This window comes from Dendroctonus ponderosae, unplaced genomic scaffold (assembly GCF_020466585.1).
Source record: "Dendroctonus ponderosae isolate FM_Combo_2020 unplaced genomic scaffold, Dpon_F_20191213v2 Dpon_F_20191213_7, whole genome shotgun sequence".
Lineage (NCBI taxonomy): Eukaryota > Metazoa > Arthropoda > Insecta > Coleoptera > Curculionidae > Dendroctonus > Dendroctonus ponderosae.
Window position 1 is genome coordinate 6,831,656 of NW_026018916.1, and position 13,971 is coordinate 6,845,626.

Below are 13,971 nucleotides of genomic sequence, written 5' to 3' on the forward strand. Positions count from 1 at the left end.
TATAATAATAAAAAAATGAATCCGCCTCAACAATATAGAACTTATCTATAATTTGAAAATGTATTAGTAATTCACTCTTTCAACATTACAAGTTGCATAGATCTGTATGCATGAAGCAAATTGGTTACTTCTGACCTGCAAAGCTTTCTGCAGAATAATTTAAATCCTGAAATCGCCCATCTTATTCTTGCAATATTAGAGCATCAACAGTTGAATAAACAATCCCAAGTTCCCATTTCTAATTATATCCAGTTGTTCATGGACCGGCTGTTTGCAATAGGCCCGACCGAATCATTTCCATCCAGTTAAGTAGAAACTCTTTCAGAAACGGATTATTTCCTACTTCTGATCCAGGCTGACAATGCCCGCCCGCGGTTTTCCGCATAAAAGATTCGCCCAACAAAAGATTATTAAGTTTGACGAGTAAATTTCAGCGCTGTTACAGTATTAGAATGTCGTGGAAATCTGCCGTCTCTCTACCCGCTTTTGCTCCAGCTTTAATCGTGTCGGATCGCGAATGCGAGTAACCAAACCAGGATTGGCTTAAGAGGATTAGAGAKTTTTTGGAAAMGAACTTCAGTAAAATTGGGARTTYAAATTATYCTTCAAAGAATTTGTRSGCTTCAAAAAAGTTTWAAAAGATTCAAATATAGAGTTGTTTAAAAGAAAACRAAACTTTTATGGAGTGCATGCCTGTTATASGCCATTTAAGGACAAGGTGCATATTATATAAAGTCCAGTAAAATATTCGCAAYCGGCAATTTCCTTACGCTCCCTTAAAGTACATACTTTCCTGACCGTGTTTCAATTCCAAATCAAAATCAATTACTGGTCATTTATTGTCTCTAATTATCAATTAAAATACGTTTCGGTGTTTTCCACCATCATCACTTTTTATGTGGAGCGTTGTTGCTACTTTAAGCCTTGGCATATATATTGGCTCCCTTAAAGGTGTGCTATCTGTRAATAATTGAGAATTTTTGCTCTTAAGAATGGATGGTGTTCTGACRGAAACTCSTCAACGTCGGAAATATAGATCGAAAATTAAATATGARAAGTTTAGGAAATGCTCTTGTTTTGCCTAAAATAAATTAGTRTTGGGKGACAAAAATTAYATAAYAATAGTAACAAAAGAAGAAAAGGTAAACACGGTTKKGCGATTATAATTTACTTTAKTTCCATTAATTTYCATMTCTTAGAGGTCCAGGATTAGAGATTCSCTCAAAAGTGTSGGACGAAATAGGCGATTGTTAATTGATTCGCGTTTCTACCACAACATTTCAGTATCTACTTAAAGMAWCAACTCAATATTTTTTAAACTGTMTTTAGTTAACAATTTACTTCATTTCTTAATTAATTTTGCTTCAATTTGAAAATGCTGAACATAACATTTYCCTTTTTCTGYCATGTTTATCTAGTTGGCAGCATTTGCAATACCRTACTAAGCTTGATCTTCTGAGCTGAGCTGATGTTTCGTACATTCTTACATACATACATCGTACATACTTAGTTACTCTTGCAAGTTGAGCACTGTTGCTGGGAAAATCGCTAKGAAGCTGCGGACAACAATGGAGCAGATTTCTTGCTCGGATTTTTAGGCATGTACTGCTTGTCCCGTCAGGTTGTTTTTCAGAAATCCTAWAATTTTCTCATGAGATACGCAATATATTTGACGATTATTTTTATGCTGCATTATAGGCAGTACATTCGTTTAATAATGAAAACATTTTCTTGAGTAGTGTGAGCTTTCGAACTAGTTGCTCGCTGATATTTTGCTAGTGAAATAGCCTTGCTTTGAGGCTACTTACTTACTTACCACATTTACTGCTCCTGAGGCTTCTAATTAAAAATGTATCTAAACTTCTGAAACAAAAAAATATTAAAGCAGCTATTTGCAAGTTTTTTTTTTCGTAAAAAACAAGCCTATCCTGGAATTTCCTAAAGCGGCTTAACATTAACTGGAGCCGCATGGAAATTGCATTTGGCACAAGTGGGTCTATTGTATCCAACAGCCCTTTAAAGATGTTTCCACCTGGGGCGCTCATTATATTACCTTTTCGGAAACTTTCCACTCTTTGCATTTAAACGGTTTATTAAAATTGAGCATTACTCTCCTAAATATTAAGTCTGCTCGGTTTAAATGATTCTTGAGCGCCAAGTTCATACCAAAGGCCACATTTACGAGTCAAAATTGTCTGATCCAAATTTTTGAATCCATTAAATTGTTACCTTTGTCATTTTATCTACAGGTTCCATTCAGGTTTTTAAATTTACTTCACAATAATACAATTTTATGGCTTTCATATTAAACGATATAAATGCTTCATACAGGTTAGGTCAGACAAAACCGGACTGGGAACAATAAAATCGACAAGGCGAACACGTAGGAAATCTACATGACACCCGAAACAATGGAACAAACTGGAAAGCGCGAACTCTGCGAAAGGTGGAAAAGTCGGGTTTTCCGAGAGGATTTCTATGGAATGGCCATGGAGATTACATAGAACAAAACGATGGAAAATGCATAATTGTGTTTGGTTAAACAGATTTTCTACACACAATTTAAATTTGGTTTTGCAATAAATGAACTGAAATTGCAAACCCTTACAGAAACGTAAAACGTAAATAAAATATAAATTTCACTTAATATAAGTCTGTATGTGAACAGCTCCTATGTTTAGTGAACTGTTTAAGAAAATTTACCTCCAAAACACGTCGCATGTCCAACTATTATGATACCTTAAAAACAATAATCTTATTGCCTTCAGTGGCTCTATTTGGGGACTAATCTCGTGCAATACTTACGTTTCTTCTGATGTGTTCCTTTCTACATATATAAAGAAGAATATTGCTAACCTATACCTATCTACGTACATAAAGTTTGAGGTCACCGATATACAAGGTCAATTTACCTTTACCTTTAAAAAAATTATTGTGAAGGAATCCCTGGTTCAATCGGAACCAAATCCACACTATCAGTAAGCTGATACTTATTAAATTGAATACTGAAACTCTAATTTCTATATCTGAAGCGGTTCGCTAGCGAAACACTTCGGATGAGCTTGATGTAGAAGTACAAAGCCGGCCAAAATCTTACCAAAGTTTACAAAACTATATCATCAATCGATACCAAATCCCCTCTACGAGTCAGTTGATGAATATGACTGAAAAGTTCTACATGTACAATGGCAACCAGGGGCAAAGCTAAAATTACCGAAATCTGCATAGTGCCACCTGGAGAGAAGGAAGAAAATGTGCTTAGTGCAGCAGGAAACCTGTCCAAAGCCAAACTGATTTGAAATATCGAATGCAAAGAGATAGGAGTATAAAGAATCCATAAAACTTCACTTGCTTGTAGGAAAAATAAACTCAGTTCAAGCTAAAATATTTTTAGATTAGAGATCATTCTTACCAGCTTTCTGCTAGCTGGCGCCCCATCCTCCATTTTCTTTCTACACTTTTCGAGAAAAAGGACACCGCAGTACAGAATAAACATGATTATTTGATCATTTGCTTATTCGCCTTTTCGCTGATTCATTGCTCTCCCTTTGCTTGGCAGTTCGACTAAACGAAAAACGCTCCAAGCGCCGATTTCTCCTTAATTTAATTTTAAATTTAGAGTAATTTATTTTTGTCTGAATTTTCTTCAGCTGCAGTGATTAATGTACTAAAATTAATACCCACGTTAATTTTGTTTCTCTAAAAATATTGACCAAACAAAAAAACCGCGAAGAAATCACTTAAAATAGAAACTGTTGTCAATTTCCGATCGATGATAGAAACCAACGAAATATCAACTAATGAAAGAATGCCTTTAAAAGTTCTGATTTCAAGAATTATTCCGCCATAAGCACAATTTGAGCTGCTTCAACTCAAAGGTTCAACTCAACACAGTGTCACCCAAGCCTATGATACTCTTTAAAAGTCAGCAATTTTAGGTGATCAGAGGCTTAAAGCTTCACGAGGTCCGGGACTGAAATGAATATGGGTTCCCTTTAAGGGCAGTAAAATGTGTACTACCGGCATCAATGAGTCACTTTTTAGCTTGTCCTGGAATATACCCATTACATCATTTTCTTACCATAAAAAGGCAAATTAAAATGAATGACGCTATGTCAAGGTGCATATTTGAAATTTGTAATATGCTATCTATGAAAATTTATGGAGGTTTGTGATCTGCAATTACTGGATCCAACAACTAACATAGTAATTGTATATCAATCTACTAATAAAACATTCCATATAGGAAGACCCGGGCAAAAAACCATACATATCTATCCCACTTACTTTTGAGGAAAATGGATCTCTAGTTCAACCAACTTCTATAGGAAACAAGAAAGGTCCAAAATTAAAAAATATATAATCAAAAAGGTTAGCTTGCATTTGAAATAACGAAAAATTAATATTTTAGGTTTTTTGTTTCTAAAAACAATATTTTTTTTCTCGTAATAGACATGAATACTATTTCACTTGCCGCTCGCACATAAATAATTCTTCCCTAGTAAGGCAAATCTTTCCTCAGTAATCAATAGCGACGGGATGGTTGCTTGCCTTGGTCATTTCATATTCCCAATCATATCGCTTTGCTTTAGGTACTAATGGGCATGATTAGACGAATTTTGACAAAAACGATATAAAATATTTTAAGCTACAAACGAAAATTCAGGGTCAATGTACATAAAAAATGTACAATGGTCTGGGGTGGCCTAAAAATAAGCACATTAGTAAGATGTCTTTTTTAACTCTAAACCCCAAAAACAAAGTTGGAAGGTATTAGGTTACAGTTCATGTGTTCAAACTCATTAACTTCTGTGATGTTCATTTTAAAAATAAAATTGATGCCGGAATTAGGATGTGGCTGATAAAATAACGAGCTGTAGGCTCGATTGAGGTGTCATTTGTTCCAATAATACGGCATCTTAAAATGGCATAGTCTTTAATTGTACATACTTTCCTGACTGTGTTTTAATTCCAAATCAAAATTAATTCATGGGTTTCAGTCATTTATTGTCTCTATTTATCAATTAAAATACGTTTCGGTGTATTTTTCCACCATACATACATACATTTGGCCTTGGCATGTATGCCAAGGCTTAAAGCAGCAACAACGCTACACATAAAAACTGATGATGGTGGAAAAATACACCGAAACGTATTTTAATTGATAAATTGAGACAATAAATGACTGAAACCCAGGAATTCATTTTGATAGTATTTAATGTATTTGACTAGAATTTGCAAAACTAGACATTTAATTCATCCTGAAATCCTCGAAATAACAAGTAAAATTGCGATGTCTGTGGCAAAACAATCTGGCTTTCGAGATTAATTATTGCAAACAATGATCTGAAACGCTTCTAAACAAACTTATAAAAAACTCTGACCTCAAAATTATTGTCAGGAATGTATCGGTATGGTCTTATCGAAAATGTACTAATAATTACTTACATATTTTATGCCGTTTCCATATGACAAAGAAAAATTAGCGTTCCAACTTGGACGAATAATTATAAATAGTTCATCCACTTCTATCTATTTAAAACATAAATTTGGAAAACTTCCTCAGTTTAAAAAAATCCTCAAACCAATATATCGAAAATATTCTTATGATTGTTCAGATTTTTGATCAAGGTGTAGAATAAAATTGTTTGGTCAGTCATCAAATGTAATGCATCCGCCCCAAGAAGGAAAATATAACTCTATTCTTTCTCAGATAGAAACCGTTTAAACTATTTATTATCTGAGTCTGATCTCATAAAAGTCTAGAAATAAATGACAAAATTTAATTAGTGAAAGACGATTATTGAGGCAAAATTGTACTTTTTAACTCATTTATGAGTGGCACTTAAACTTCCAACTTCCCTTAGATATATTGATTTTTGCTGTTTATCTCTTTATAGGTTACAACAGCTTTTTAAAACATACTTACTAAAATGCATTTTCCGAGACGGACTCTCAGAAAATTCACGAATGTAGTATTTTAAAAAAAACATAATTTCGTGGATCTCAGGTTTAAAAACGAAACAGTTACTCTAACTTCTAGCACCAGAGTAAAAATGACTGATAAAGATTGACTTTATTCTAAATTGTTTAAATTTTTCTCACCTTAACCGTTCCAACGGTTGCACAAACTTTAATAAAATTCAGTTTTCCGGCTTAAGCAAACTTGACGGGTTTCAATCATCGAAGCAAGGAATAAAACGTTAATGTCACCTAGCTTTCCACCCCACATTTTATGCAAATGTGAGTTTTCTCCCCCAAATTATTTTAAAGTCGATCCACCAGATCTGAAGCGCTCTATTATGTCGAAAGTGGATTCTCTTGTAAGATATCTACACGTATCCCGAGAATATACATATGTATGTGTCTTATCTGCTTCTATTATTCGAGTTGTCTGTTTTTATTCCAGAAAATGGTTTCCTTAAGAGTCACGTTGTTCAAATTGGAAGCGAGATTTACTAAAGTGACTTTCCTCAACAAATCTGTATCATTTCAATTTTAGCTAAAACCCAAAGGAGGTACTATAAAATTAGTCAATTTTTCTTGCAGAGTAGCTTTGGAAAATTGGATAACTTTAACAACGGAACGATGACAGCACAAATAATAGACCTCGTTAATTTTAATAAGTCTTCGCCATGATCACCTTCAAGAAAAGACTTATCGCTGCCTCGCACCGTGCGAGTTTTCTTTGCAAAGAAAATATATAAACTTTCCCTCTTTATGTTTGTAGTTAGAAACAGTAAACAAGCAGGTGTTTAGGCATGCATAACGGCGGACGATTTCGACGTGATGAATTTGAAATTCAAATTTGTGCATGAACCGATAATGAAAAGAATTTATTCTGCAGTGGCTGCAAAGCTCTGGAATAGTGTTCGAAAATTTCATAGGTAATTATTACATTATAACATTTCGAATGAGACGCTAAATAAATTTCTTAGTCATGACAACATGAGTGAAGAAATTCGAGTAGTTTTCAGTAAGACAATGAAATTTGGATATTAGATACTTAGGTGCAAGATTATACCAAGAGAGAATTTGTTGACAATTTTCTCAAAAAAGTCTGGATTTCAAGAAGTTCAACTATTAATATCTTCTAGAAATTTTCGAAAGAAACTTTTTCAATAGTTTCACCACTTCACCACTGGTTAGAGCATAAATTGGGGCTTTTAGAACATAAAGGTTTCGTTATGAACGGTTTGCAGTTTTCTCAAAAAAGTCCAAATTTCCAGAACGATGTTAGTTTGCTTGGTTTTTTGATAGCAAAATCGTCTCAAAATGACGCCGTCTTTTTCGACATTTCTCAAGAACCATTTAAGGCACAGAGCTTGTTTTGATATCATTGAAAAGATAATTTAAAGGCCTATTCACGCAAAGAATCGCGAGTGAGAAAATGGCGGTAGTTTGCACACAAGAAAGAAAATTTGAGTATCACGCATTTAGGTACAAGAATAAGTCAAAAATTAATGTTTCTCGGCACATTTTTGCTTATTTCTCGGGGAGAAATTCAGCTCGGGCGCTCATTTTTACACCACTGGTTAGAGCATAAATTGGGGCCTTTACAATCTAAAGGTTTCCTTATGAACGGTTTGCAGTTTTTTCAAAAAAGTCCACATTTTCAGAACAATGTTAGTTTGCTCGGTTTTTTGATAGCAAAATCATCTCAAAATGACGCCGTTTTTTTCGACATTTCTCAAGAACCATTTAAGCCACAGAGCTCGTTTTGGTATCATTGAAAAGATAATTTAAAGCCCTGTTCACACAAAGAAACGCGAGTGAGGAAATGGCGGTAGTTTGCACACAAGAAAGAAAATTTGAGTATCACGCATTTAGGTACAAGATTAGGTCAAAAATTCATGTTTCTCGTCACGTTTTTGCTCATTTCTCGAGAGGAAATTCAGCTCGGGCGCTCATTTTTACACCACTGGTTAGAGCATAAATTGGGGCTTCTACAATATAAAGGTTTCCTTATGAACGGTTTTGCAGTTTTGTCAAAAAAGTCCAAATTTACAGAACGATGATGTTAGTTTGTTCGGTTTTTTTGATAGCAAAATCGTCTCAAAATGACGCCGTCTTTTTAGACATTTCTCAACAACCATTTAAGCCACAGAGCTCGTTTTGGTATCATTGAAAAGATAATTTAAAGCCCTATTCAAGCAAAGAAACGCGAGTGAGGCTGTAGTTTTCACACAAAAAAGAAAATTTGATTATCACGCATTTAGGTAAAAGATTAGGTCAAAAATTCATGTTTCTCGTCACGTTTTTGCTCATTTCTCGAGAAGAAATTCAGCTCGGGAGCTCATTTTTACACCACTGGTTAGAGCATAAATTGGGGCTTTTAAAATATAAAGGTTTCATTATGAACGGTTTGCAGTTTTCTCAAAAAAGTCAAAATTTACAGAACGATGTTAGTTTGTTCGGTTTTTTGATAGCAAAATCGTCTCAAAATGAGGCCGTCTTTTTCGACATTTCTCAAGAACAATTTAAGCCACAGAGCTAGTTTAGGTCAAGGGCGGATCCAGCTTTCAAGTCAGGGAGGGGGTCATGTAGTAGAAATTCAGTGTTTTGTTGTCTATGCAATTAGAAAAAATATCGTTAGTCGATATAAACCCAGCACAAGGGAAGAGGGGGGTCATGACCCCCATGACCCCCCCCTGGATCCGCCCTTGCCTAGTGAGCCCCTATAATCTTAGAAGGAATTAGGCCAATTTTGAATCACCCTGTTTTTTTCGCATTTTTGAGCAGTTTTTACTGGAACTGTTAGTCTATTGGAAACTAGCAGCTTCTACCTATATCCTAATGGTGAAAAAAGCTCAAATCATCAATCATCAAAACAAACTCAAAGTGTTTGTTCCTAAATGGTAAATTTGATTATAGTAAAGTTGGCAAGAAATACACATGCACAACAAACAAAATTAGTAAAGTTTCTTGAGCACTACCTAACAGTAGTAGACCATTGATTTCATTTAATAGTCCTGTTTTCATGCGTACTTAAACGCTTCAAAAGATTAATCCAATGGAGCCGAAGCACTTTGAGTCAAGACTCAACACATATTACCACAGCTGTATATGCATGTTTGGAGCGTTGACATAATGTACAAAAGCAGAAACCAAAATTAAACTTGAATAATGATTCTCTCATTCCCTGCGTTAAACTGATCTTGAATTTTGTATCAGTTCGGTCTATGAGTTCGGTAAGAATGCCTCGCAGACATGCCAAGGGATTCTAAGACACACCGCGGGAAGTCCTGGCCAAACAGACTTAAATTAATTGCTCTACCTTACAGTGCTTTATTTGAGAAACTGCGTTCCCAAATTACGAGTCAGAGTCAGGCTGTTGCTGCAGTCCAATGATTTTCACTTTCCCAACTATTACAAATTTTGTTATTACCAAAAGGCATTAAAAATCCTTGAGTGATGACAATATTTTATCTTAGCGTTCCTCAAATAAGTTATCAAAAGTGAAAAAAAAATTAAAAAGCCGAAGTTATGGACAAAGGCCTCAAAAACAAGTCGTCATTATTAATTCACAATGGTGTTTAGTAGAAAAGCTCAATAAGCACTTTCCGTCATTTAGCGATTTGACTAATTTTGATTAATGATCCCTGAAGCTTTCGCTTATAATGTGATTCATTTAAATAAAATCTACATGTAAATTTATATTTTATTGCTGGTGCTAATTGTTATAATTTTTTCAGTTTTATTTCCAACGTCTAGAGAACATTATTATTCGCGAATTGTCGAAAAAAATTACTAATTAACTCAAAATCTAGTGTATTTGGATATTTCAAATTAAATTTATTAAAAGCATCCGTAATACTAATTTGGTTGTTGGTATTATGGATGCTTTTAATAAATTTAATTTTAAATATCCAAATACACTAGATTTTGAGTTAATTAGTCATTTTTTTCGACAATTCGCGAATAATAATGTTTTCTAGACGTTGGAAATAAAACTGAAAAAATTATAACAATTAGCACCTGCAATAAAATATAAATTTACATGCAGATTGGATTTAAATGAATCACATTATAAGCGAAAGCTTCAGGGATCATTAATCAAAATTAGTCAAATTGCTAAATGACGGAAAGTGCTTATTGAGCTTTTCTATTAAACTCCATTGTGAATTAATAATGAAGACTTGTTTTTGAGGCCTTTGTACATAATTTCGGCTTTTAAAAAAATTTTTCACTTTTGATAACTTATTTGAGGAACGCTAAAATAAAATATTGTCATCAGTCAAGGACTTTTAATGCGTTTTGGTAATAACAAAATTTTTAATAGTTGGTTTGAAACATCTAAAAAATGCCAATACCAAAAAGTAAGAAACCATCAATCACACAAAATAAACAACATATCATTTATGAGGTTTAACAGTGAATTGAGAACGTAGCCAAAGAACTCTCGGTCCACATCCTCAATCTTAAATCCATTAAGCAAAGCGATTGTGCCTGCAAGACGCTATTTCGCCCCTATTCAATTGCGAGATATTAGAGGAATTAGAGGTATATCCTCCACTCATCAAATTAATAAATCATAATCACGCACTTCTGTGAATGACTTTAGGCAAATTTCCATCCAACCGATTAGCAAATAAATAGTAGAGCAGCATCATCGTATAATTCGTTGACTGACTAATATTAATGAATGTCGCGTAGCAAATAACCAAAACGCTTATTAATGTCTTCATATCAACTAAAGCCGGTCGTTTTTTTGCAGTATTCAAAATGTCTACACATGAGTCTCACATGTTGACTCCACAAAAACCGAAACTTTCACCTTTAGAGCTTCGCAATACTGACTTGGTGTCCAGACTATTAGCTGCCACTCCTCCTTACATGTACAATATGCAACTGTTGCCAAACACCTATTTTTTTTCGGAAATGTTGCGCAGTCTTGTGCAGGCTAAAAACGAACAGAGAGCAAGTGTTTCGAATGGATTTTCAGGTGAGCAGATATTCGAGACCAGGATGGCGGATATTCGAGGCCAATATAATACGAAATTTACTTTTAGGAAACAATATGTTCTATGGACAGCCACATCGACGGTCTAGAAAGAGAGCGTGGAACAGTGTGGGCAGGGAGACGTATACTCACAGTAATCACACTCTTGAGGATAAAGTAATTGAAAAACCCAAGGAAAAACCAGACAATGGCGAATCATGGATGCTCAAAAGCATGAGAAGAAATGAGGACAATGCTCTTGAGTTAACTACAAATGGTAGCTGCGCTTCTAACCAAAAGGTAAGAATATCACAAAATAAGTACTTAACAGCAAAAAAATGTGTGGCTTCTGGTTTCAGTTAGACGAACGTGCACTTCAAAAATCCCCAAAATCGGAGGACCTGCTTCAAACGTTTCCGCAACCGCAGCAGGAGAGCAGCTCGAGCCTAATTCTTCCTCCACCACCACCCATTTGGTATCCTCCAATATATCCGACCGCTCCTTATGGCATTGATCCACTTCACTTTTTCATTGATCTGCGGGTGTCGGGGCACATCTACGATCGGCAGAATAATAGCAAAGAAGGAGGAGCTATTTCAAGTCAAGAGGGCGGTAACAGCACCATAGTCAGTCAACCCGAAACCAACAATGCAAAAAAGGATGTAAAACCGGAGGAAATCAGCGGCAACATGTTCAGCCCGAAACGGCATTGCTCCGCGTTTTCTGTTCCAAACGCCAATCGAACCCAAACGAAATTCGACGTGAAGTCTATGGGTTTCGATAAAAGTAGCAATAAGACTAGCACGCACTACATAATGGCAAACGTTACAGACATTTACAAAAACTTGGGCACGAAGCGAGATCAGTTCAACTATGGTGTGGCGTCTAGGTCAGCAAACATCAACGATTTCGTGCCCGCAGCGGTTGATACAGAAGAGCAGAAAAACCACGTTGATGTTTCAGACGAATCTGAACCAGAAAAACAGAAAAAAGTCAAAGATCTACGAGCTTTGATTGGCCTGGAACTGGTCGTGGATTATATGGCTCACAAAAAAGGTTTGGTAAAAAGCGATGAGTCCTCAGACGTTTCAGAAGAGGGCGAAGTTAGTTCTGAAGTTGAGTCGTGTGGGAGTCCTCAATTGGAAGTTGTGGCGGTACACGACGAAGTTTAACTACATACATTATTTAACTAATTGTACATATTTATAATGCTACCAATTGTTTTTCGAATTTTGAGTAGTTTTAGGTGAAACAGTCATCTAGCTAGCACTCTTCTAGTCAATGAAATGAGTGGGCAGACCATATAGGTAGTTAAAAAGTCGGTAGTTTCTAGCGCCGAGTATATAATAGAGCACTGTGTTCTGATTTCTGGTCATATGTACTTACTAATACAATTTCTGTTATTGTTGAATAGATCCGGGGTATAATTAATAACCTCGTTTCATTACAGAAATTATTTCTTCAATGCACAATGAGAGCAGGTAGATAGCAAATACTTCATTTATTAACATTTTATGTCTTGAATGTTCTCGTGCAATTAGAAACCATAAACTCCGACCTCAGCCAATCTTTGGGTATTTATCCATTGTAGTATATTTCATTGAATATGATAGTTCTCTATACGGGTTATTCCTATCGGGTTCACTTTTCCTATCGGGTTCACATTTTAAAATATTTTTGTAATGTACAGAGTGTCCCAAAAGCCCTAAAAGTATCAAAGTTGTGTTTATCCAAATGAAATACTCTATATATTATTGCATTTTTGGATTCTCTGAGCAAAATAAGTGTTTGTTTTATTAAGATTTATAATGTCTAAATCTAAAGAGTTTTTAAATAAATCGAATTTTATCAAAATCTAATATTATTTTCACGTGTCAAATAGTTTAAAATTATTTAAGTTATGTAAACGTAATTCGTAGGGGAGTGTAACAAGAAATCATATTTTATATCCCAATGATAATAAACTGACCATTTTATACAGGGTGTCCACAAATTTAAACGAATCAAACAAGAACTTTAAGTGGCTATAACTTGATTAATTTAAATACAACCCCATATTTTTTTGCTTACCAGGAAATGCAATTTTTAATTACCTATCGAATGGTAATAGGATGTTGATAACTAAGTTTTTGCTTTTTTAGAAAATTTACAAAATACACCAAATAAAGGTTCTGTGCACCATTTGGTGTTTTTTTAAATTAAAAGGTTAAATAACATATCAACAATAACATAAAACAAAGGCAAATTATGTATAACAAATGTTCGAAATGTTGACCTTCCATTTCCAGGCACTTTTCAGTAAATTCTTTTTTCAAAACCACTGCTAACTCTGGACAACATTTGCGGAGTTACAGTTTTAAAAGCGTCTGGTATGCGTGTTTTCAGATCGTGTGAAGTTGTCGCAAGCGTATGGTAGACAATTCCTTTTATGTACCCCACAAAAAGAAATCTAGTGGAGTTAAGTCCGGAGATCTGGGGGGCCAATTTTCAAACACATTTCTGCCAATCCACCTGCTTTGAAAGTTGGCATTTAAAAATTGCCGAACTTCGCAGTGATAATGAGGCGGAGCTCCATCCAATTGAAGCCACATGTTGATTCTAATATTGAAAGGGACCTCTTCTAATAATATTGAGAGATGGTTTATTAGAAACTGGACAAACCTAAAACCATTTAGATGTCCTTCAAAAAAATAGGGTCCAATTAAATATTGGCCCAGTATTCCACTCCACACATTAACTGACCACCTATTTTGATTTTTCATGACCCTGTATGCGCGCGGATTCGTATCAGAATAATGAAAGTTGTGTCAATTCACGAGACCATTGTTATGAAAAGTACATTCATCACTAAATAACAAATTTTCGAAAAACTTTTCATTTTCTGCTACTTTATCTAACACCCACATGCAAAACTCAGTTCGGTTTTCAAAATAATTTCCATAAAATTCTTGGCAAAGCTGAATTTTATAAGGATAAAAGTGGTGCTTTTTGATAATTCTGGAAATACTTGATTGACTAATGTTAGTACT

At 34.8% G+C, this 13,971-nt stretch overlaps 2 protein-coding genes and 1 long non-coding RNA gene across 3 annotated transcripts in view; 2 read left to right on the top strand and 1 right to left on the bottom strand.

Annotated features, from left to right (window-relative positions):
- LOC109534640 overlaps nt 1–12,373 on the top strand; it is a 19,342-nt gene extending 6,969 nt beyond the window's left edge. The window contains exons 2-4 of the mRNA XM_019900380.2: nt 10,718–10,945; nt 11,013–11,242; nt 11,302–12,373. Of these exons, the coding sequence (XP_019755939.2) occupies nt 10,726–10,945; nt 11,013–11,242; nt 11,302–12,114 (1,263 nt within the window). The 5' untranslated portion in view covers nt 10,718–10,725 and the 3' untranslated portion in view covers nt 12,115–12,373. The remainder of the gene's footprint in view (nt 1–10,717; nt 10,946–11,012; nt 11,243–11,301) is intronic.
- The window catches only part of LOC109534663 (zinc transporter ZIP1), a gene marked incomplete at its 5' end in the record, with an annotated part of 63,946 nt that overhangs the window by 39,196 nt on the left and 10,779 nt on the right, over nt 1–13,971 (top strand).
- Nucleotides 1,412–3,084, bottom strand: LOC125505195. Its single transcript, XR_007281991.1, has 3 exons — nt 2,919–3,084; nt 1,817–1,863; nt 1,412–1,638 (listed from the first exon to the last, which is right to left on the bottom strand). It is a non-coding gene; the product is annotated as an uncharacterized LOC125505195 (long non-coding RNA).